We start from the raw sequence: 24,078 nt of genomic DNA, 5'->3' as shown, positions 1-24,078 counted from the left end.
CCGCAATTTGGCACTGCAGTGGCCCATGTGCAACATGACTTCGGTGCCTTTGCCTCAGGACAAGTGCTCCCGAAATTCCGTCCTGGTGGGCATCTCCAAGGCAGCTGCCTGGGGCTGAGCCACATGGCACAGCCAGGTGTCTGCTCCCCGTGTACACACGCAGGATTTTTCCATCACAACAGAGCCTGCCGGGGCTTTTCCAGCCTGGACCCTGAGCTCAGACATGATTCCACGGAGGCAGCATAGTCCAGAGAGAGACCCACAGGCCACTCAGATGACACCAAAATAGACATGCGAAGTCCTGGCTTAGTTGTCTGGGAGGAAGAGGCGGGGGGTGGGGGGAAGCTGTTCCCAAACACGTCCACCTGATGGAAATATTCTGAGTTGGAATGAGCTGTAAATAAACTAGACTGTGCTAAAAACAAACATCTCCAGGGAGCTGGGGGGAGAGGGGGGCAGGAATAGATGGTCTTCACCTGCTGAAAATGAAGTAGGTCAAGAGGGGAAAGAGATGGGGAGGGATGAACCATGCAGATGCCTCCGCAGGAAAAGCAACTAATAATTTACTCTCACTGAGAGTTCTCCAGTTTCCAGGAAGAAATTAGAGGTGATTGCTTTAAATGTTGCAGGGTCTTTCATAGGTGGAAGGCCACACAGGGCAAGGGGTGAAGGGAGGCGTTGCAGGCCATATATGGTCTGGAAAAATAAATGGTCAGGCGTGCACATGAGCCATGCGAACCTGCCAGCTCCTAAGGTGTTCGCAGCTGGGAGAAGCTTTGTGCATCCTCAGCTCTGAGCTGTCTGCTGAGGTCAGAGAGAGGCAGAGGAGAAGCTGCACCTGGGGGGTCGTGGAGGGTCCCGGAGTGCCCGTGGGTGTCCGCCAGCCTTCCCCACACACCCGAGACAGAGTGGAGCAAGGGAAGCTGCCCACCCCTAGCTTTAGGGAAGCAACTAGAAGAGGAATACCACTGGCGTTAACGTCAAGCTTTATAGCAATATAGCTATATTAGTTTACCGCCGCGAAAGAGAAAAGCAGCCTGTGACAGCTGAGCGGGCCTGCCACTCCCAGCCAAGCCATGGTGCTCTCTCTCCTGTTGATCTCACAGAACAACATCAGACAAGGTCACTCTGCAACTGTGATGGATCAAGACAAAAGCAAGGCCACTTTGCCCCCATGTCAGACACAGACAAAATAAAACCATCAGCCAACCACAGAAATGATCCACTATCCCTCTGTGCCTGCTAATCTGAGTGACTGCTGCACCCTTACCAGCCCCGGCTTCAGTCTCCATCCTTCCCCTCTTCTAGCTGAGAATTAAGACAGTCAGAGACTAGCCCTTGCTTCCTGAAGCATCCAATCCAGAGTAGGGCCAGACTTGGCTTCCTCACAGTCTCCCCCAAAATCAACTGCAAAAGCCCCAATCCTGGGGTAAATCCTTTCTCACGCCCTGTTATGAAGATGCCCCGTGGTTCCCCCTGGTGTGCATGCTCCCTCTTGGCAGTGCGTCAGTAGAGCCAGCTGTGTTCAACTACAGGTGCTTTCCTGATGGTCTTTGGTTGAAGGGCACTGTTACTGTAAATCTCGCATAGCTGTTACAGGAGCCCCTTGCCTTCTTCTTACACCCTGACCTTTATTTCCACCCACATTGCAGTCATAGTGCAGAAATCTCAAGGGAGGACTCTGGAACCAGACTCTGGGTTCAAATCCTGGCTCTGTCCCTTCCTAGTTGTATGACCTTGGGCAAGTCGCATTACCTCTTTGCCTCAGTTAACTGATCTGTAAAATGGGGGTGGTGAGGATAATAATAGTACTTACCTCTCAGGGTTGCTGTGAGGATTAGGTAAATTTATGAGTGAAGCATTTAAATGGTGCCTGGCATATTGTAAGTATTTTTGTTTGTTCATTTGTTTTTTATTGATTTCAGAGAGAGGAAGGGAGAGGGAGAGAGAGATAGAAACACTAATGATGAGAGTCATTGATTAGCTGCCTCCTGCACACCCCCTGCTGGGGATCAAGCCCGCAATCCGTGCATGTGCCCTGACCAGGAATCTAACCTGGAGATCTCCTGGATCATAGGTCAGCGTTCAACTGCTGAGCCATGCTGGCTGGGCATAAGTGGGTTTTTTGTTGTTGTTTTTGTTTTTTTTTAAATATATCTTTATTGATTTCAGAGAGAGGAGAGGAGAGGGAGAGAGAGAGATAGAAACATCAATGATGAGAGAGTCATTGATCGAGCCCACAACCCGGGCATGTGCCCTGACCGGGAATCGAGCCCCGATCACCTAGATCCTAGGTCAACGCTCAACCGCTGAGCCACGCCAGAACGGGCCATAAGTGGTTTTTTAAAAATTAGTTTATCAAACACTTGAGGACTCTCTAGTGTATGCCAGTTACTATGCTAGATCCTGGGGATAAAAATGGCTCCTATCCTCTGGGAAAGCACAGGTTAGAGAGATACAAGGAAACAGATTCACCCCATGGATAGAAGTTAATATAGGGGTAAGCCCAAAGAAAAGCATAGCAGGACCCCTCAGCATTGGCCTGGGAAATCAAGGAAAGCTTCCTGGTGGAGGCAGCTCCTGACAGTTCTTGATGTACAGTAAGAATCTCCAGGATCTGCCTGGGTAGAATATGAGCAGAAGGGCCTTGTCAGCCACTCAAGCTCCACAGGCTTTACCATCTACAGGTCTGGGGCACCATTTAGGCATCTTTCTGCCTCCCCCCCCCCCGCCCAGGGCTAGCCCAAAGCACTGTGCTCAAATTAACAAATGATTAACACCAAATTTGGCAGCTTTCCCTACAAACTAGTGCCTCCTCTGACTTTTCCATCTCACACACTGACCACTGTTGCCCTGGGTCCCCAGCAGCATCCTAAACTCCCCTGATTCTTCCTCCTCTTTCCCTGCTGCACTGGCCCCAGTTCCCTTCTCAGTCACCTGTGCATCAAGAGACGCCGTGTGGCAGCGAAGCTAGGGGGGCCCAGGGCCCTCTCTTCATCTCTTCACACCCATGGATTGAGACGTTTAACTGCAACTCTCCAGCGAGCATGGGTGACACCCAATGTGAGAGTAGAGTCTGGAGTCAAATGTGTATTGAAACCATGGGTCGCCCTCTCTTGTAATCAATGCTACCTCCAGGCCTGGCTGCCTCCTTCTCTGAACGATCCCTTTGGAGACAGAATCAAAGTTGTTCACAACCACTCCCTTCTCCCCGAATGCTGGGGGCACATTATGCATCTGTTTAACTTTGAATTCCTTGCCCCATCTACAAAGTGAATGCCTGAAGGAGAAATGGACAGTGTGACAGTCAGTGTCCCTGTCCTTTTCTCGTTTATCTTACTCATATCATCTCGAGAAGGCTCAAGGAGGGCTCTGCCAAACAGCAAACAGGAGGTGTGCTCACCCCTAACTGGTAGGAGTCAGATTCGGAAATGCAGGGTGGCAGCGTGGGTCTCCCTGGGCACAGTGGGCATGACCGAGGCCCTAGACCTGACCCCACGCTAACGAGCAGCAGTTTTCTCTAAACAGCCCTTCCTGGCCTGGATCAGAAGAAGCGGGGCAGCCACAAGACATGCTGCCTGCTGACACCCCCTCCGCCCCCACTGTTCCCACCACCATTCTTCAGAGGGGGCCGAAGTCCGGTGAGTACCTGAGGACAGGTGAGGGAACAGGAATGGGGGCTCCTCGGTGCCCGCCACGCTGCCCCGCCCCACTCCTTCATCCCTCAAAGTCAGCTCCCCCCAGGATCTTCTCTGAGGGATTCGGGCCCTTCCTCTCATACAGCAGGTGGAGCCTGGAATGGACATTTTCCAGTTTCTGCCTTGACTAAGTTGTGGAGGGGATTCTTCTCAGCAGGGAACTGGATTTGGCAAAGTGTCCCATCTTCCCCAAAACAATGAGATGAATGGATAACTTTCTGGGCTCCCATCAACAGCTCAGATATGGAATTTCCCCTTTAGTTTGTCTTCCCTACAAGTATTTATGAACTTTCCCTCCACAGCCATATCTAACAGACCATTTTTGGGAAGTGACACAGGAAACGGTCCTCCTGTAGCCTCCTGTAGAGGGAACAGAATTGGGAAAGAGAGGAAAAGGTAAAGGAAAGAGCAGGATTTGGGAAGCTGACCTAGAAGACAAGAGGCAGGGCATTCTAGGGACTTGAGAGTGTCAGATCTTTCCAGAAACTCAACCTGTGCTGTCCAATACAGCAGCTAGCCATATGGGCTGTTAAGTACTTTTAACATGCTAGTTTGAGTTGAGCTGCACATATAAAATACTCACTGAATTGTGAAGACTTTGTATGAAAAGAAGACTGTAAAATACCTAATCAGTAACTTTTAAATATTGAATATGTGTTGAAATGATAATATTTGGTGTATACTGGGTTAAATAAAATATATTATTAAAATCAATTTCACTTGTTTCCTTTTACTTTTTTAATGTGGCTACCAAAAATGTTAAAACTGCATATGTGACTCACATTGGTGGCTCACATTTTATTTCCTTTGGACAGTGCTGTCCAGACATTGGATAGAGGCCCCTGAAATAAGCTTCCTAACTCCCATCATTGTAGCTCTGTAATCCATTCAAACCAGGTGCGTCTCAAGAGCAGATAAGAGAACAGACCCTGGTGGCCAGGAAGGCCATCTTCTTGGGACACCCATTGGGGTGTCAGGGAAGCGCCAGACTTGGGAACTGGACTATGGAGCAGGTCTGTGTCCAGGGTGGTGACCCTCCTTCTGTCCCCCAAGTCTGACCTATGACCCTTTATTGCTTTGCATTGAAGCTTCTCTCCCCAGACATGAAGAATCTCATCCTGGAACTGGAGACCACACAGTCCCCGTGCGCCCAAGGATCGCTCGGCTCCCCTGGGCCTCCTGGCCCCCAGGTTGGTGCATTCCACAAGACCTCTCCTCCTCTCCTGCTGTCTTCTGCTCAGAGCAGTGAAGCCTCTCAGAGATGCCCATTTTAATGTGATATGGGGGCTTTTTTTCCTTCTCTGGCTCACCTCCAGCTCCAGAGCCACATGACTAGAACACAGGTCCTTTGGGTGAATTCTGGCCCCCCAGTCTTGGTTTCCTCACCCATGCAATGGGGATAAATGCAGTACTGAACTGAGGGTGGGGGACCAAATGAGATGCTGCTTAGATGGTGTGGTTATTATTATAGTTTCCACCAAGCACTTGATGACAATGGGTTGCCCCTTCTGTGGCCATCGACCCCATCAGTGGACCCAGAGGTACCTGCTCTCAGTGCAGCAAAGTGAAGGAAAATGGGACCTAGAGCACAACCCTGGTGAAACAGTTCCACCAGCACATTTTAAGAAATGAAAAAAACTGAGGCTTGGAAAAAAAGAAAGACATGAACAAAAACTCTCCACCTTCCCCCTCCCCCAAACAGAAGGAGAACAAACCAAAGATGGTGGTTTCCAAACTTATCTGCACATTAGAATCCCCTGGGAACTTCAAAAATCCCTGATGATCGTGCCCCTCTCGCTGAGATTGTGGTGTAATTGGTCTGGGGCGTGGCCTGGTCTTGGGGACTTTTAAAAGATCCCCAGGGAACTGTAATGTGCAGATAAGCTTTGGAACCACTGGCTGAGGGAGCTGTTTGTCATTTAGATGAGTCTCATAAAACCATATTTCAAACTGGCTTTGTGTTAGGAGTGCTCACTTGCAGATCTTGGGGATAAAATGGTAGCCTGGGGCGGGGGTGGGGTGGGGTGGATGGATTTTCTCTCTGCTGTACTGGGAAATTTGGAAAAGATTAGCCAGCTGATCATTTCATAGACGCATGAGCAGAAAGCAGCTGTATTCTGCTGTGGGTGTGCCAAGCCTTAGTGCAATGGGTCCCTGAGCTGGTGTCAGCCCCACCCCTGTGGCTGGGCAGTGGGACAAAAATATGCACTATTTACCTGCTCACATTCTTAATGTCTTAAAACAGAAGACTTTTGCTGCCCCTGCTACCCATAGATCCACCATGGGGATTTCTAAGTTGGCTGCTCCTGTGTGCAAAGGTGTAATCTGGTAAGAGCAAGTGAAAAGATAGGAGAGGCAGTGAAGCCTCTTGTTTTCAGCACACAACATTTCTTCAAGTCTCTTCAGTTGGTCTCCCTAAGCACTCAGGATGTTTCAGGCAACCCAAGAATTCCAGGGAGAAAATTAAACTCACAGAGAGTAGACACGAGCATTGCAACCTTGGGACCACTGGAAACACAGCTCAGAGAAGCTAGAAGAGGAAGAACACAGAAGAGGAGACTGGGCTGGTGTGCACAAGAGGGTCCTTCATGGGGTTTCTGAAGCCCTGAGTCTGCATAGAGAATGGAGTTGCTGGAGGCATGTTCCAAGAGTTTTCTCGCGTTCCTGCCTCCCTCACCACCTGTCCTACCTTGGTCTGATATATACTTTCTTTGCTTCTTGGTTGTGTAGGGTCCACCGGGGCTTCCAGGCAAGATAGGACCAAAGGGAGAAAAGGTATGAGCCACTACTCTCTTAGTCCCCCTCTTCTTGGTAATTCTAGCCTGTTTTCTGAGGATTCCACTGAGCATTTTCTGGTTGAGATTTCAAGGCATGTGCCTTAGTGCATAAGGATGGGCTCCCTGAGGACAGGGCTGCTGCTGCGGGTGTGGGATCCCACTGGTGTATTCCGGCTGGGCCCACTGATGTGGCAGGGCTGCTGTGAGTGGCCAAGCCATCAAGCCACATGGGCATGCCCAATCATCAGCCCTCCTAAGCCCTCTGCTTCCAGAACTTCTCTTCCAAAGCAGCCTCCGCTTACCTGTCTTTTCCATCCATAGGGGGAGCTTGGCCGACCAGGAAGGAAGGTATGATCCGTGTTTCTGTCAGCATTACATGGGCAACTGTGCGTGTATGACTGTGTGTGCATTTCTCGGGGTGGGGAACCAGCAGTGCACTACTGTGGCGTCCAACCCATTGGATGGTAGTGGCACAGTCATCCTGATGATAACAATATTAGCCTTTCTCTTTCTGCCCACTCCTTCTCTTAGGAGCTGGAGCCTGCTACTGCCATGCATTCAGTCTTCTTCCAGAGGCTGCCAAGCTCGGCCAATGCTCCCCCAGCCTCAGAGCATCTCATCCTGCCATCCATCAGAGAAACTCTCCAAGGACCCAACCAGTGGCACAAAATAACTCTCACTGTCTATTAGATTAAACGAGAATAAAGTGCCAAACAGACAGAAACAATTGGCTTTTGCTGAAATAAATGGGAGTTACTTTAGGTCACAGGGACTCTGAGTGAACCAAATACATGTTATCAAGATTCTCATTAGTGTCAGGAAGAAGAAAAGCAGCAGCCACTCGCTGTGGTCAATGGACGCTGGCACTGAAATTGTAGGTCTTGGTGATAGAAGGAGGCACAAAGCTTTGACCAAGAAAGATGCCTATGGTTGTAAATATAAATTACTAATTTTTTTGGTTCAATGTTTTATTCAAATACTTTCCTTATCAATTAGAGTTTCAAACAGACCTTTGCAAGGCAATGTCACCACCCTTTAGGGCACAGGTGACAACTCCAGTCAAGGCACGGTGGTTGTCAGTCAAACTGCTGGGCTGGAGAGGATTCTGGTGTGGTCTCCATGCTCAGAACTAATGAGGGCCATGATGAATTAGTGATGTGTGCCATGGATATGAGAAGCAAGAGTAGAAATTGGTACCCATGCAGTATTTGTGATCCTTGGTTTAGGGGCTGAACTTCTGCTGGGCTAACTAAAATGAGCCAGTGTTTGCAGAGGTCAAGATAGACCCCCAAGACCTTGCTCAGACTCTTTCATTCAGGACTTACTCTTCCATAGCCCCAGGCTTAAGTTGAGTTCCTTAGAAGCAGTGACAGAGATGGCATGTGCCATGTGCAAGTGAACCAGTTTTAAGGGAGCTCTCTCAAGAAGAGACTGAGAAGGGGGATCCAGATGGGGCGGGGGAAGAAGCCCACTGTGGGAGTGGTATCAGGTGATGTCCTCTTTCAGCGTGGGTCCCTGGGGGAGCTGGGCAGTAAAAACTGCAACCACAGTTGTAGGTTGCAGGAATGACTTATTACAGCAAAGAAGGTAGGCCCTGGGGGATGGGCACACTGAGCATGTGAAGAAGTTCTGGAGAGAGTACCAACAGCAAATGCTGCTGCTCTCCAAACATAATCCTATGCCATTTACACCATACCCTTGGGGAGATCCTATTGGAATGTAGGGACATTTGGGTGGGTGGGTGGAGGTGATAAAGAAGGAAAAACTAAGAAGTTTAGAATCCCTTCTCGGCCACCTTTCATTTCTTCAGTAGAATAACATCTTGTGTATTGACACAATGTCATACCAAGGGCTTTCACTTATGCCTAAGTGATCCAACTTTTTGGCCATCAGTTTTTGGAGATGAGGGTCCTAGGGCCATTCTATAGAGGCCCCATACTCCTCTGAGCCCGAGACAAATCTTGTTTCCTGGAAGAAAGGAAACAAACCCAGTTGTCCTGACTTTTGTTCTTTGACTTTGAAGGGTAGACCTGGCCCCCCGGGTGTTCCTGGCATGCCTGGGCCCGTCGGCTGGCCTGGCCCTGAAGGACCCAGGGTAAGTGTGGTGTGCTTTCAGGGCTCATGGGGTATCTTTCGAACATAAGGGAGAAGATGGCAACTCCCCTGACCCCAGGCACACAGTGAGTGACACTCACTTCCTCAAGAGGGGGAGGAAGAAGAGAGCACAAGGACTGCCCAGACGTCCTCAAGTATTTCATCCTTCACTTTGACTGCAAGACCTCGGTCAGTAACAGCTCTCCTGTAGGGGGAGAAATGAGGGGCTGATGTGATGATGGCCTCTTTCACAGGGGCCTGATTCTCCTTTGTCCTGAGAGTTAGCTTGCAGCTCTTTGGTTTCCCTGGGATGGGCTAAGAGGGCGGGTGTCTGGAGAGCTGTTGGGAGTCATGCTGATCCGGCTAGAGGTGGAGGGTTGAGGGGATTAGCGTTGGGGGACCAGGACAACCGAAACCCTGCATTCACAAGGCATCACCAAATGCTGATGACATCCCCTTCTTCAGACAGGTTATGGAAAGCAAACACACCCACACCCATGCCCTTGTTCACATTCTTCCCACTTTGGTCATAGACTCAGGTGTAGAGGCCATGACTTGGGCAGGTGAATGTCACCATCTACTCTGATTCACTTACGGGCAGAATTTGTAAGGGAATAGAAAACTATTCCCAGTCCTTGTAGGAAAAGTCCCAAGGATATTTTTTTTAAAACTGCTTGTATAAAGCTGAGCCATCCAATATGGCAGCCACTAGCCATATCTGGTTATTGAACCCTTGAAATGTGGCTAGTGCAACTGAGGAACTGACCTTTGCATTTTCACTAAGTTTGAATCTTAAAACTTTTACTTAACTCAGTTATTTGAAAACATTTAAGTGTGAGTATGGGAATCACATGTTGAGTATGTGAATCTTCTTTTTCAACTATACATTTTATGAACTCTAAATACACTTCATGTATTTTGGATGAAAATTTAGCTCCTGAATTGAGACGTTGTTTAAATGTACAATGCACAACAGATTTCAAATATTTATGAAAAATAGAATGTAAAATATCTCATTAGTACTTTTTATATTGACTACATGTTGAAATGATAATTAGATTTAATTAATTACAGTAAATAAATATATTGTTAACATCAATTTCACCTATTTTTATGTGACTTCTAAAAAATTTAAAATGAAGTATGTGGCTCACCTTGTATTTCTACTAGCTAGCACTGGTATAGTTTCTTAACACAGAGGGTGCTGAAAGTTCCAACTGCAAATGATTCTGAGGGGCAACAGAGCTCACCCATGAGTCTTAGCTCCCTGCCTTCATCGTACACACCCAGAGGCTGATGTTCACTCTACTTGGTTGCAACTCTAGGGTGAGAGTATATGGAAATGTCTGAAAGATCCACCCTATGCAAAGAGTAAAGCAGGTGAAGTGTTTTTGGTGCTGACAAATCCTCTGGGGCCCCAGTACCCCGTGTTCTCCCCACCTCCACCTCCCATCCTTTTACAACCTTCTCTAGGAAATGATCAAGCGTTATTCCATTACAGCACCTTAGTGAGAATTTAGTTTTGGAGATCTGCTCTGCCTTGGGAATTTCATTTCATATTTAATCTCAAATTCCAGAATGAAGTGTGGAGTATGGAGCTTTGGGCTCCTGGGAGTAAGCAAGGGAGCATTTAGTGTCCTCAGATTGATAATCAGCCCCAGTATCCCCAGTTCCTTTCTGATCTTGCCCATGACTTCCTGGTTCAGTTTCTCTAGGAAATGTCACTATAGGTCTTTCCCCCTCTTCTTCTGATTCCCACAGGGTGAAAAAGGTGACCTAGGTCTGATGGGCTTACCAGGGTCAAGAGGACCAATGGGCTCCAAGGTCAGTGTGTTGGTTCAGATGGATGTTCCCAGATCTTCTCAATAAGGCTCTTGAGCAGCTGTTACCTACAAAGATGGGAAGTGGGTGTGGCTGCTGTCCTGGGCCAGGCAGTGTCACAGATGTTGGACAGCCCGATGCCAGGGTGCTTGTCTTTACCAGCCTTAGGGAGACATCAGGGCTGGGACGCAGGGGCATAGAGATGCCATCCCTACTCTTCTCCTGGGCAGCAAGGGTCAAGCCTCTGGACAAGAATACAGGTGGAAATCTTTGTTCAGGCCTTTGGGGAGGGTGGTGGTAAGAAAAACAATGTTCTTTTTAGGCCTGGCATGAACACAATCCACAGGGTCTTCTTTGTATTAAATGTTGCAACCCCCACTAAAACTTGCAGTACAATGGGACACACCTCCCCACCACATTCAGGGATTCCATCCACTCTTGAAACGAACCCAAAGGTCCTGATTTTAAACTTACCTTCTGCTTTTTTTTAGGGCTACCCCGGATCCAGAGGGGAAAAGGTTAGTGCTTCTCTCTCTCAGCTTCCCAGAGCCTGGTGTGGGTTATTGGCTCCGGGGTCAGTGAGGGTGGGCCCAGGTCTCTCTTCAATCAGTGACTACAGTGACCATGCCTCATATTCCCCCATCTTTTATCAGTGGGCTGAGAGAGAAGTGAGGGGATCCCTGAGGCCGGACAGACAGCTTAGGGAGGAGCTCCCAGTGGCGGCAGAGGCCCCTTACATGGAGCAGATGAGCACCGAAGCTGTGCCAGGTGGACAATGGACGCAGCTTGCACGGTGTGCTGGAGGAAGTTGGCACATGTGTCTTTAGACTAAGCTTCCCCACACAACTTCTCATCTGTCAAAAAGCAAAACCAAAAACCCAGCCGGAACCGGGGGACACATTTCCTATAGGATGGGAGAGGATTTGGGACCCAGACTTTTCTGTAAGTTGTCCTTTATTGATGCAGGAGGTATTTGGGGTCCAAATAGAAGGTAAATCCCAAAGCATTTCTTCCCTGGGAAGGTCTCTTAATCTCGGAGCCTGTTTCTTTGCCTGCGAAATGAGGGTATTGACTTAGGGAGCTTTTAGTTTCAAATGTTCCAATTTCTCTCCCATGGTATGAACTCATGGACTCTCTCTGGTGGTTTTCTCTTAGGGATCCAGAGGTGAAAGGGGTGACTTGGGTCCCAAAGGAGAAAAGGTAATGGCTGTTGGATAGAAATAATCAACTACAACGAAAGTGGTGGCCCTGCCCACCCTCATCTTGTGGGCTGACTGGCTGGCTGACTGGCTGGCTGGCTGGCTGACTGGCTGACTTGCTGACTGATTGACTGGCTGACCGGTTGACTGGCTGACCGGCTGGCTGACTGGCTGACTGGCTGACTGGTTGTCTAACTGTCTGATCGGGTGACTGGCTGACTGACTGACTTGCTCACTTGCTGACTTGCTGGCTGACTGGCTGACTGGCTGGCTTACTGGCTGACTGGCTGACAGGCTGACTGGTTGTCTAACTGTCTGATCGGGTGACTGTCCGACTGACTGGCTGACTGACTGGCTGACTGGCTGACTGACTGGGGGGCTGACAGGACTCTAACTTGAAAATGGCTGACTAAGCTCTTCCATGGCCTTTTCAAGCATTCTTTCAGAGGCAATCACTATATTTGTTGTTCTCTTCACAGGGTTTCCCAGGATTTCCTGGAATGTTGGGGCAGAAAGTAAGTACCTATGAGTAGTAAAAAATTAAAGTAAAAAAAATAGACCATCCAAAGACAACAAAAATAGGTGTACCTGTGTTCATCAGGCAGGGAAAGTGGGTCTCGCTTCCATAGAAGGTTCTGGTTTGGAAGGGGAGCAAGTTGTGAACCTGTTGGTGAGGGGGCGGCGGGAGGGCCTGAGACCCCTCCTGCTCAGTGGAAGGCTGGATGAATAGAGGCCCTCCTTTGCATGTGCTGAGCCGTAGAGGGCTGGAGTGAAGTTCACAGGCAGAGAGCTTTATGACGAGGGGCCCGGGCCTGAGCCGCAGTGTCAAGGCCCCAGGGCGAGGCGCCGGCATCTATGGCCACTGCCAACTACACCCAGCTCGGCACGTCTTCAGGGTGACACACGTACTGCTACAGGTAGGCGGAGTTACTTGAGCTGGGTGTTAGCAAACATTTTTCATTTGATAAACTTTTTATTTAAATAGTTAAATATTTAGTGGGATTTCGTAAATATCTTGCTTTGGGACAAGGCTTAATAAAAAGGAGTTAAATCAGTTGACTTAAAGAAAAAATGTTCAGTAAATAAGAATAAGGTGATGTCAGATAGGACAAAAACTGTGAGGGTGACAATTGACTGACAGAATTTTTTAAAAACTTTTCTCCAGTCAGTAGAACATATTTAAATAAGTTCAATCATCTACATTAATTTATTATAATTTATCACTGCCTTAAATTATCAAAAAATGTTTTCTGCTACCCTAGATGGGGTTTCAGGTTAAAAATGGATTAAATAGCCGGGACAGTGTGGCTCAGTGGTTGAGTGTTGACCTAGGATCCAGGAGCTCGATTCCCGGTCAGGCACAAGCCCGGGTTTCAGGCTTGATCCCCAGTGGGGGATGTGCAAGAGGCAGCTGATCAATGACTTTCTCTCATCATTGATGTTTATATCTCTCTCTCCCCCTTCCTCTCTCTGAAATCAATAGAAACATATTTAGAAAATTAAAAAAAAATAGATTAAGTAATAAGCAAATTAAAGAAAATGTTAAAAGAGAAAATATGATTTTATTTGAAAATATTTAGGCTAGGTTTTCCTTCAGTGCAACAGTGAACATCAAAGAATAATCCATGACTGTAAAATGAAAGATGACAGCTTCTCTGGTCTCTGCTCCATTTACTAGACTGGCAGTCAGGAGTTCTTTTCCCCTTCCATGGCCGGCTGTTTTAACACAGAGCTGATATGATAACCTTAATTAGGTCAGAGGAGAGAAATTAGATCAAGAAATTACTGGCTGCTTCCAGTTGATGAAGAGAAGGGCCACACTTCCTTCTGACAGTCTTTTTAAAACAAAGTTACGCCGCTTATGCTGCTGTTTTCTCCCAGCCAAACAAGACACCCCTCTGCCCCTTCTAAATAGCCAAGAAAAATTGTGCAAACATCTCAATGGCCACATAGAATCCATCTATCCTCTTATGCTCACTCACTGCCTAGTATCCCAAAGGATATGGGAATTGGAAAGGAATCATAGGTTTAAGTTAATTTTTGGTGAGGCAAGGTGTTGGTAGTTTGGGTTGGGACAAATTCATCACATTGGCTGAGCTGACAGATAATTTCAGAGGTTTCTGCTTGATACTTAATGTATATTGGTGTTCCCTGGAATTTTCCATGTGTTACATCTCCTCTAGCCTCCATGTGAAAAGTCCTCTGTGTGTTTGTTTTCTCTGAGTCTCTGGACAGCTCTTCATGACTAACAGAAACTCTCGTGGTTGCTACTGCTAAACCTGTCTTGTTGGTGGTGCATTCTGGGCTGTAGAGGGGTTACTGGAGGTGGGAACATGCCCTTTGGTTCATGACCCAAAGAAACAGCAAGAGGGCCTGGAATCCTAGAAGACCACAAGGAGAGGCAGGAGAGAAACTAAAATGGAGAAATGGGTTTTACCAAAGGTTGGCCTTAAACTATAGAATTCTGCAGTTGGCGCATTTGGTTCTGATACTTCAAAATAAGGCTTTTCAATTAGCAATATTGTTGATATTCCTTTCTATGTGTTTACAATAATTATATCTAGTATTTGAACATGTGCTGGAGCATCTCTCCCCACAAAGAGTTTTCATCTAAATAAGATGGAAGTGAGCTGGAACAAAAACCAGTTCTTAAAGAAGAGTGGGGAGATGTATTACCCTATGTACAGGTCATCACATGACCAGAAGCTTCCCACAGATGATGGTTGTCAGAATTGTGTCCAATCATCAAAAACCCATAGATTTGAATTTGTGCTAAAAACAAAACAAAACAATACAAAAAATTTCAATGAAAAGAGAAAGCATTTTACTCTACATGTTTAGTGCCACAACCACAAGTGTGACAGGAATATGGTAGCCTCCCAAGTTGGCCATTCTGGATGGTGATATGGGACACGAAAATGCGTGACCCCTGGACACAATTGCGACATCCATCATCTGTGGAAAGCTTCTGCTCCTGATGACCTGTACATAGGGTCATACATCCTCCTAAACCTAACCCTAAACATAACACTAACCCTAGACCAAATCCTAACAGTAACCATCTCCCTAACCCTAATCCTCAACATAACCATAACACTAGGTCTAGTAATAACCATAAGCATATCGCTAAACTTAACCCTCAACAAGACCCTAACCTTAGGTCTAATCTTAACCCTAACAATCTCTCTAACCCTAGTCCTAAACATGAAACTAACCCTAGGTATAAACCGAACCTAATCATCACTCGAACCCTAACCCTCAACATAACCCACACTGTAGGTTTAATCTGAACCCTAAAAATCTCTTTAACCCTAGCCCACAACATAAACCTAACCCTAGGTCTAATCCTAACCCTAACCATCACACTAACCACCGCCCGCAAACTAACCCTAAACCTTGGTGGAATCCTAACCCTAAACATCTCTCTAAACCTAGCACACAACATAACCCTAACCCTAGGTCTCATCCTAACCCGAACCATGTCCTAACCCTAGCCCTCAAAATAACCCTAACCCAAGGTAAAATCAGAACCCTAACCATCTCTCTAAACCTAGCCCTCAACAATACCCTAACCATAGGTCTAATCCTAAACCTAACAAACTCTCTAAGCCTAGCCCTCAACTTAACCCTAAACCTAGGTCAAATCCTAACCATAGCCATCTTCCTAAACCTAGCCCTAAACGTAACACTAATCCTAGGTCGAATCGTAACCATAACGATCTATCTAACCCTAGCCCTCAAAATAACCATAAGCATAGGTCGAATCCTAACCCTAACCATCTCTCTAACCCTAGCCCTCAACATAACCCTATCCCTAGGTCGAATCCTAACCCTAACCATCTCTCTGAACCCAACCCTAAACATAACCCTAACCCTAGGTCCCATCCAGGCCCGAACCGTCTCTCTAAGCCTAGCCCTCAACATAACCCTAAACCCTAGGTCCCATCCAGGCCCGAACCGTCGCTCTAACCCTAGCCCTCAACATAACCCTAACCCTAGGTCCCTTCCAGGCCCGAACCGTCTCTCTAACCTAGCCCTCAAAATAACCCTAACCCTAGGTCCCTTCCGAACCCGAACCGTCTCTCTAACCCTAGCCCTCAACATAACCCTAACCCTGGGTCCCTTCCAGGCCCGAACCGTCTCTCTAACCCTAGCCCAAAAATACCCCTAACTCTAGGTCCCATCCGAAACCGAATCACCTCTCTAACCCTAGCCCTCAACATAACCCTAACCCTAGGTCCCATCCAGACCCGAACCGTCTCTCTAACCCTAGCCCTCAACATAACCCTAACCCTAGGTCCCATCCGAACCCGAACCGTCTCTCTAACCGTAGCCCTCAACATAACCCTAACCCTCGGTACCATCCAGGCCCGAACCTTCTCTCTAACCCTAGCCGTCAACATAACCCTAACCCTAGGTCCCATCCGAACCCGAACCATTTCTCTAAACCTAGCCCTCAACATAACCCTAATACTAGGTCCCATCCGAACCCGAACCGTCTCTCTAACCCTAGCCCTCAACATAACCTTAACCTTAGGTCCCATCCGAACCCGAACCGTCTCTCTAACCCTAGCAATCAACATGACCCTAACCCTCGGTCCCATCCAGGCCAGAAACGTCTCTCTAACCCTAGCCCTCAACATAACCCTAACCCTAGGTCCCATCCAGACCGGAACCATCTCTCTAACCCTAGCCCTCAACATAACGCTAAACCTAGGTCCCATCTGAACCCGAACCGTCTCTCTAACCCTAGCCCTCAACATAACCCTAACCCTAGGTCCCATCCAGACCCGACCGTCTCTCTAACCCTAGCCCTCAACATAACCCTATCCCTAGGTCCCATCCGAACCTGAACCGTCTCTCTAACCCTAGGGCTCCACATAACCCTAACCCTACTTCCCATCCGAACCCGAACCGTCTGTCTAACCCTAGCCCTCAACATAACCCTAACCCTAGGTCCCATCCGAACCTGAACCGTCTCTCTAACCCTAGCCCTCAACATAACCCTATTCCTAGGTCCCATCCGAACCCGAACCGTCTCTCTAACCCTAGCCCTCAACATAACCCTAATCCTACTTCCCATCCGAACCCGAACCGTCTGTCTAACCCTAGCCCTCAACATAACCCTAAGCCTAGGTCACATCCTGTCCGGAACCGTCTCTCTAACCCTAGCACTCAACATAACCCTAACCCTAGGTCCCATCCAGGCCCGAACCTTCTCTCTAACCCTAGCCCTCAACATAACCTTAACCCTAGGTCCCTTCCAGGCCCGAAACGTCCCTCTAACCCTAGCCCTCAACATAACCCTAACCCTAGCTCCCATCCAGACCCGAACCGTCTCTCTAACCCTAGCCCTCAACATAACCCTAACCCTAGGTCCCATCCAGACCCGAACCATCACTCTAACCCTAGCACTCAACATAACCCTAACCCTAGGTCCCATTCAGGCCGGAACCGTCTCTCTAACCATAGCCCTCAACATAACCCTAACCCTAGGTCCCATCCAAACCCGAACCGACTCTCGAACCCTAGCACTCAACATAACCCTAACCCTAGGTTCCATTCGAACCCGAACCGTCTCTCTAACCCTAGCCCTCAACATAACCCTAACCCTAGGTCCCATCCATACCCTAACCTTCTCTCTAACCCTAGCCCTCAACATAACCCTAACCCTAGGTCCCATCCGAACCCTAACCGTCTCTCTAACTCTAGCCCTCAACATAACCCTAACCCTAGGTCCCATCCGAACCCTAACCGTCTCTCTAACACTAGCCCTCAACTTAACCCTAACCCTAGGTCCCATCCAGACCCGAACCGTCTCTCTAACCATAGCCCTCAACATAACCCTAACCCTAGGTCCCATCCAAACCCGAACCGACTCTCGAACCCTAGCACTCAACATAACCCTAACCCTAGGTCCCACTCGAACCCGAACCGTCTCTCTAACCCTAGCCCTCAACATAACCCTAACCCTAGGTCCATCCATACCCTAACCGTCTCTCTAATCCTAGCCCTCAACATAACCCTAACCCTAGGTCCCATCCGAACCCTAACCGTCTCTCTAACCCTAGCCTTCAACATAACCCTAACCCTAGGTCCCATCCAGACCCGAACTGTCTCTCTAACCCTAGCCCTCCACATAACCCTAACCCTAGGTCCCACTCGAACCCGAACCGTCTCTCTAACCCTAGCCCTCCACATAACCCTAACCCTAGGTCCCATCCGAACCCTAACCGTCTCTCTAACCCTAGCCTTCAACATAACCCTAACCCTAGGTCCCTTCCAGGCCCGAACCGTCTCTCTAACCCTAGCCTTCAACATAACCCTAACCCTAGGTCCCATCCAGACCCGAACCGTCTCTCTAACCCTAGCCCTCCACATAACCCTAACCCTAGGTCCCATCCAAACCCGAACCGTCTCTCTAACCCTAGCCCTCCACATAACCCTAACCCTAGGTCCCATCCGAACCCTAACCGTCTCTCTAACACTAGCCCTCAACATAACCCTAACCCTAGGTCCCTTCCAGGCCCGAACCGTCTCTCTAACCCTAGCCTTCAACATAACCCTAACCCTAGGTCCCATCCAGACCCGAACCGTCTCTCTAACCCTAGCCCTCCACATAACCCTAACCCTAGGTCCCATCCAAACCCGAACCGTCTCTCTAACCCTAGCCCTCCACATAACCCTAACCCTAGGTCCCATCCGAACCCTAACCGTCTCTCTAACACTAGCCCTCAACATAACCCTAACCCTAGGTCCCTTCCAGGCCCCAACCGTCTCTCTAAACCTAGGGCTCAATATAACCCTAACCGTAGGTCCCATCCAGACCCGAACTCTCTCTAACACTAGCCCTCAACATAACCCTAACCCTAGGTCCCATCTGAACCCGAACCGTCTCTCTAACCCTAGCCCTCAACATAACCCTAACCCTAGGTCCCATCCAGGCCCGAACCGTCTCTCTAACCCTAGCCCTCAACATAACCTTAACCCTAGGTCCCTTCCAGGCCCGAAACGTCCCTCTAACCCTAGCCCTCAACATAACCCTAACCCTAGCTCCCATCCAGACCCGAATCGTCTCTCTAACCCTAGCCCTCAACATAACCCTAACCCTAGGTCCCATCCAGACCCGAACCATCACTCTAACCCTAGCCCTCAACATAACCCTAACCCTAGGTCCCATCCAGGCCGGAAACGTCTCTCTAACCCAAGCCCTCAACATAACCCTAACCCTAGGTACCATCCGAACCCGAACCGTCTCTCGAACCCTAGCCCTCAACATAATCCTAACCCTAGGTCCCATCCAGGCCCGAACCGTCTCTCTAACCCTAGCCCTCAACATAACCCTAACCCTAGGTCCCATCCAGACCCGAACCGTCTCTCTAAACCTAGCCCTCAACATAACCTTAACCCTAGGTCCCTTCCACGCCCGAAACGTCCCTCTAACCCTAGCCCTCAACATAACCCTAACCCTAGCTCCCATCCAGACCCGAACCGTCTCTCTAAACCTAGCCCTCAACATAACCCTAACCCTAGGTCCAATCCAGACCCGAACCATCACTCTAACCCTAGCACTCAACATAACCCTAACCCTAGGTCCCATCCAGGCCGGAACCGTCTCTCTAACCCTAGCCCTCAACATAACCCCAACCCTAGGTCCCATTCGAACCCGAACCGTCTCTCGAACCCTAGCCCTCAACATAATCCTAACCCTAGGTCCCATCCAGGCCCGAACCGACTCTCTAACCCTAGCCCTCAACATAACCCTAACCCTAGGTCCCATTCGAACCCGAACCGTCTCTCTAACCCTAGCCCTCAACATAACCCTAACCCTAGGTCCCATCCATACCCTAACCGTCTCTCTAACCCTAGCCCTCAACATAACCCTAACCCTAGGTCCCATCCGAACCCGAACCGTCTCTATAATCCTTGCCCTCAACATAACCCTAACCCTTGGTCCCATCCAGGCCCAAACGGTCTCTCTAACGCTAGCCCTCAACATAACCTTAACCCTAGGTCCCATCCAGACCCGAACCGTCTCTCTAACCCTAGCCCTCCACATAACCCTAACCCTAGGTGCCATCCGAACCCGAACCGTCTCTCTAACCCTAGCCCTCCACATAACCCTAACCCTAGGTCCCATCCGAACCCGAACAGTCTCTCTATCCCTAGCCCTCAACATAACCCTAACCCTAGGTCCCATCCAGGCCTGAACCGTCTCTCTAACCCTAGCCCTCCACATAACCCTAACCCTAGGTCCCATCCGAACCCGAACCGTCTCTCTAACCCTAGCCCTCAACATAACAATAACCCTAGGTCCCATCCGAAAGCGAACCGTCTCTCTAACCCTAGCCCTCAACGTAACCCTAACCCTAGGTGCCATCCGAACCCCAACCGTCTTTCTAACCCTAGCCCTCAACATAACCCTAAGCCTAGGTCCCATCCAGACCCTAACCGTCTCCCTAACCCTAGCCCTCAACATAACCCTAAGCCTAGGTCCCATCCGAACCCGAACCGTCTGTCTAACCCTAGCCCTCAACATAACCCTAAGCCTAGGTCCCATCCGAACCTGAACCGTCTCTCTAACCCTAGCCCTCAACATAACCCTAACCATAGGTCCCATCCTGTCCGGAACCGTCTCTCTAACCCTAGCACTCAACATAACCCTAACCCTAGGTCCCATCCAGGCCCGAACCGTCTCTCTAACCCTAGCCCTCAACATAACCTTAACCCTAGGTCCCTTCCAGGCCCGAAACGTCCCTCTAACCCTAGCCCTCAACATAACCCTAACCCTAGCTCCCATCCAGACCCGAACCGTCTCTCTAACCCTAGCCCTCAACATAATCCTAACCCTAGGTCCCCTCCAGGCCCGAACCGTCTCTCTAACCCTAGCCCTCAACATAACCCTAACCCTAGGTCCCATCCAGACCCGAACCGTCTCTCTAACCATAGCCCTCAACATAACCCTAACCCTAGGTCCCATCCAAACCCGAACCGACTCTCGAACCCTAGCACTCAACATAACCCTAACCCTAGGTCCCACTCGAACCCGAACCATCTCTCTAACCCTAGCCCTCAACATAACCCTAACCCTAGGTCCATCCATACCCTAACCGTCTCTCTAATCCTAGCCCTCAACATAACGCTAACCCTAGGTCCCATCCGAACCCTAACCGTCTCTCTAACCCTAGCCTTCAACATAACCCTAACCCTAGGTCCCATCCAGACCCGAACTGTCTCTCTAACCCTAGCCCTCCACATAACCCTAACCCTAGGTCCCATCCAAACCCGAACCGTCTCTCTAACCCTAGCCCTCAACATAACCCTAACCCTAGGTCCCATCCGAACCCTAACCGTCTCTCTAACACTAGCCCTCAACATAACCCTAACCCTAGGTCCCTTTCAGGCCCGAACAGTCTCTCTAACCCTAGCCTTCAACATAACCCTAACCCTAGGTCCCATCCAGACCCGAACCGTCTCTGTAACCCTAGCCCTCAACATAACCCTAACTCTAGGTCCCATCCAGACCCAAACCGTCTCTCTAACCCTAGCCCTCAACATAACCCTAACCCTAGGTCCATCCATACCCTAACCGTCTCTCTAATCCTAGCCCTCAACATAACCCTAACCCTAGGTCCCATCCGAACCCGAACCCTCTCTCTAATCCTAGCCCTCAACATAACCCTAACCCTAGGTCCCATCCAGACCCGAACTGTCTCTCTAACCCTAGCCCTCCACATAACCCTAACCCTAGGTCCCACTCGAACCCGAACCGTCTCTCTAACCCTAGCCCTCCACATAACCCTAACCCTAGGTCCCATCCGAACCCTAACCGTCTCTCTAACCCTAGCCTTCAACATAACCCTAACCCTAGGTCCCTTCCAGGCCCGAACCGTCTCTCTAACCCTAGCCTTCAACATAACCCTAACCCTAGGTCCCATCCAGACCCGAACCGTCTCTCTAACCCTAGCCCTCCACATAACCCTAACCCTAGGTCCCATCCAAACCCGAACCGTCTCTCTAACCCTAGCCCTCCACATAACCCTAACCCTAGGTCCCATCCGAACCCTAACCGTCTCTCTAACACTAGCCCTCAACATAACCCTAACCCTAGGTCCCTTCCAGGCCCGAACCGTCTCTCTAACCCTAGCCTTCAACATAACCCTAACCCTAGGTCCCATCCAGACCCGAACCGTCTCTATAACCCTAGCCCTCAACATAACCCTAACCCTAGGTCCCTTCCAGGCCCCAACCGTCTCTCTAAACCTAGGGCTTAATATAACCCTAACCGTAGGTCCCATCCAGACCCGAACTCTCTCTAACACTAGCCCTCAACATAACCCTAACCCTAGGTCCCATCTGAACCCGAACCGTCTCTCTAACCCTAGCCCTCAACATAACCCTAACCCTAGGTCCCATCCAGGCCCGAACCGTCTCTCTAACCCTAGCCCTCAACATAACCTTAACCCTAGGTCCCTTCCAGGCCCGAAACGTCCCTCTAAACCTAGCCCTCAACATAACCCTAACCCTAGCTCCCATCCAGACCCGAATCGTCTCTCTAACCCTAGCCCTCAACATAACCCTAACCCTAGGTCCCATCCAGACCCGAACCATCACTCTAACCCTAGCCCTCAACATAACCCTAACCCTAGGTCCCATCCAGGCCGGAAACGTCTCTCTAACCCAAGCCCTCAACATAACCCTAACCCTAGGTACCATCCGAACCCGAACCGTCTCTCGAACCCTAGCCCTCAACATAATCCTAACCCTAGGTCCCATCCAGGCCCGAACCGTCTCTCTAACCCTAGCCCTCAACATAACCCTAACCCTAGGTCCCATCCAGACCCGAACCGTCTCTCTAAACCTAGCCCTCAACATAACCTTAACCCTAGGTCCCTTCCACGCCCGAAACGTCCCTCTAACCCTAGCCCTCAACATAACCCTAACCCTAGCTCCCATCCAGACCCGAACCGTCTCTCTAAACCTAGCCCTCAACATAACCCTAACCCTAGGTCCAATCCAGACCCGAACCATCACTCTAACCCTAGCACTCAACATAACCCTAACCCTAGGTCCCATCCAGGCCGGAACCGTCTCTCTAACCCTAGCCCTCAACATAACCCCAACCCTAGGTCCCATTCGAACCCGAACCGTCTCTCGAACCCTAGCCCTCAACATAATCCTAACCCTAGGTCCCATCCAGGCCCGAACCGACTCTCTAACCCTAGCCCTCAACATAACCCTAACCCTAGGTCCCATCCAGACCCGAACCGTCTCTAACCATAGCCCTCAACATAACCCTAACCCTAGGTCCCATCCAAACCCAAACCGACTCTCGAACCCTAGCACTCAACATAACCCTAACCCTAGGTCCCATTCGAACCCGAACCGTCTCTCTAACCCTAGCCCTCAACATAACCCTAACCCTAGGTCCCATCCATACCCTAACCGTCTCTCTAACCCTAGCCCTCAACATAACCCTAACCCTAGGTCCCATCCGAACCCGAACCGTCTCTATAATCCTTGCCCTCAACATAACCCTAACCCTTGGTCCCATCCAGGCCCAAACGGTCTCTCTAACGCTAGCCCTCAACATAACCTTAACCCTAGGTCCCATCCAGACCCGAACCGTCTCTCTAACCCTAGCCCTCCACATAACCCTAACCCTAGGTGCCATCCGAACCCGAACCGTCTCTCTAACCCTAGCCCTCCACATAACCCTAACCCTAGGTCCCATCCGAACCCGAACCGTCTCTCTATCCCTAGCCCTCAACATAACCCTAACCCTAGGTCCCATCCAGGCCTGAACCGTCTCTCTAACCCTAGCCCTCCACATAACCCTAACCCTAGGTCCCATCCGAACCCGAACCGTCTCTCTAACCCTAGCCCTCAACATAACAATAACCCTAGGTCCCATCCGAAAGCGAACCGTCTCTCTAACCCTAGCCCTCAACGTAACCCTAACCCTAGGTGCCATCCGAACCCCAACCGTCTTTCTAACCCTAGCCCTCAACATAACCCTAAGCCTAGGTCCCATCCAGACCCTAACCGTCTCCCTAACCCTAGCCCTCAACATAACCCTAAGCCTAGGTCCCATCCGAACCCGAACCGTCTGTCTAACCCTAGCCCTCAACATAACCCTAAGCCTATGTCCCATCCGAACCTGAACCGTCTCTCTAACCCTAGCCCTCAACATAACCCTAACCATAGGTCCCATCCTGTCCGGAACCGTCTCTCTAACCCTAGCACTCAACATAACCCTAACCCTAGGTCCCATCCAGGCCCGAACCGTCTCTCTAACCCTAGCCCTCAACATAACCTTAACCCTAGGTCCCTTCCAGGCCCGAAACGTCCCTCTAACCCTAGCCCTCAACATAACCCTAACCCTAGCTCCCATCCAGACCCGAACCGTCTCTCTAACCCTAGCCCTCAACATAATCCTAACCCTAGGTCCCCTCCAGGCCCGAACCGTCTCTCTAACCCTAGCCCTCA

The 24,078-nt window shown here is 49.6% G+C and overlaps 1 protein-coding gene across 2 annotated transcripts in view; it reads left to right on the top strand.

The window, feature by feature from the left end:
* The window catches only part of COLQ (collagen like tail subunit of asymmetric acetylcholinesterase), a 240,151-nt gene that overhangs the window by 19,600 nt on the left and 196,473 nt on the right, over nt 1-24,078 (top strand). For both annotated transcript variants that reach the window (XM_081159835.1, XM_081159836.1), the window contains exons 2-10: nt 3,529-3,641; nt 4,787-4,888; nt 6,429-6,473; nt 6,797-6,823; nt 8,499-8,570; nt 10,331-10,393; nt 10,882-10,908; nt 11,546-11,590; nt 12,069-12,104. In XM_081159835.1, coding sequence (XP_081015961.1) covers nt 3,529-3,641; nt 4,787-4,888; nt 6,429-6,473; nt 6,797-6,823; nt 8,499-8,570; nt 10,331-10,393; nt 10,882-10,908; nt 11,546-11,590; nt 12,069-12,104 — 530 coding nt within the window. The remainder of the gene's footprint in view (nt 1-3,528; nt 3,642-4,786; nt 4,889-6,428; nt 6,474-6,796; nt 6,824-8,498; nt 8,571-10,330; nt 10,394-10,881; nt 10,909-11,545; nt 11,591-12,068; nt 12,105-24,078) is intronic.

The sequence above is a fragment of the Miniopterus schreibersii genome (genome assembly GCF_964146895.1).
Source record: "Miniopterus schreibersii genome assembly, chromosome: 15".
NCBI classification, from domain to species: Eukaryota; Metazoa; Chordata; class Mammalia; order Chiroptera; family Miniopteridae; genus Miniopterus; species Miniopterus schreibersii.
The sequence above is the reverse complement of the archived record's forward strand: the minus strand, read 5'-3'. Positions and strand labels throughout refer to the sequence as shown.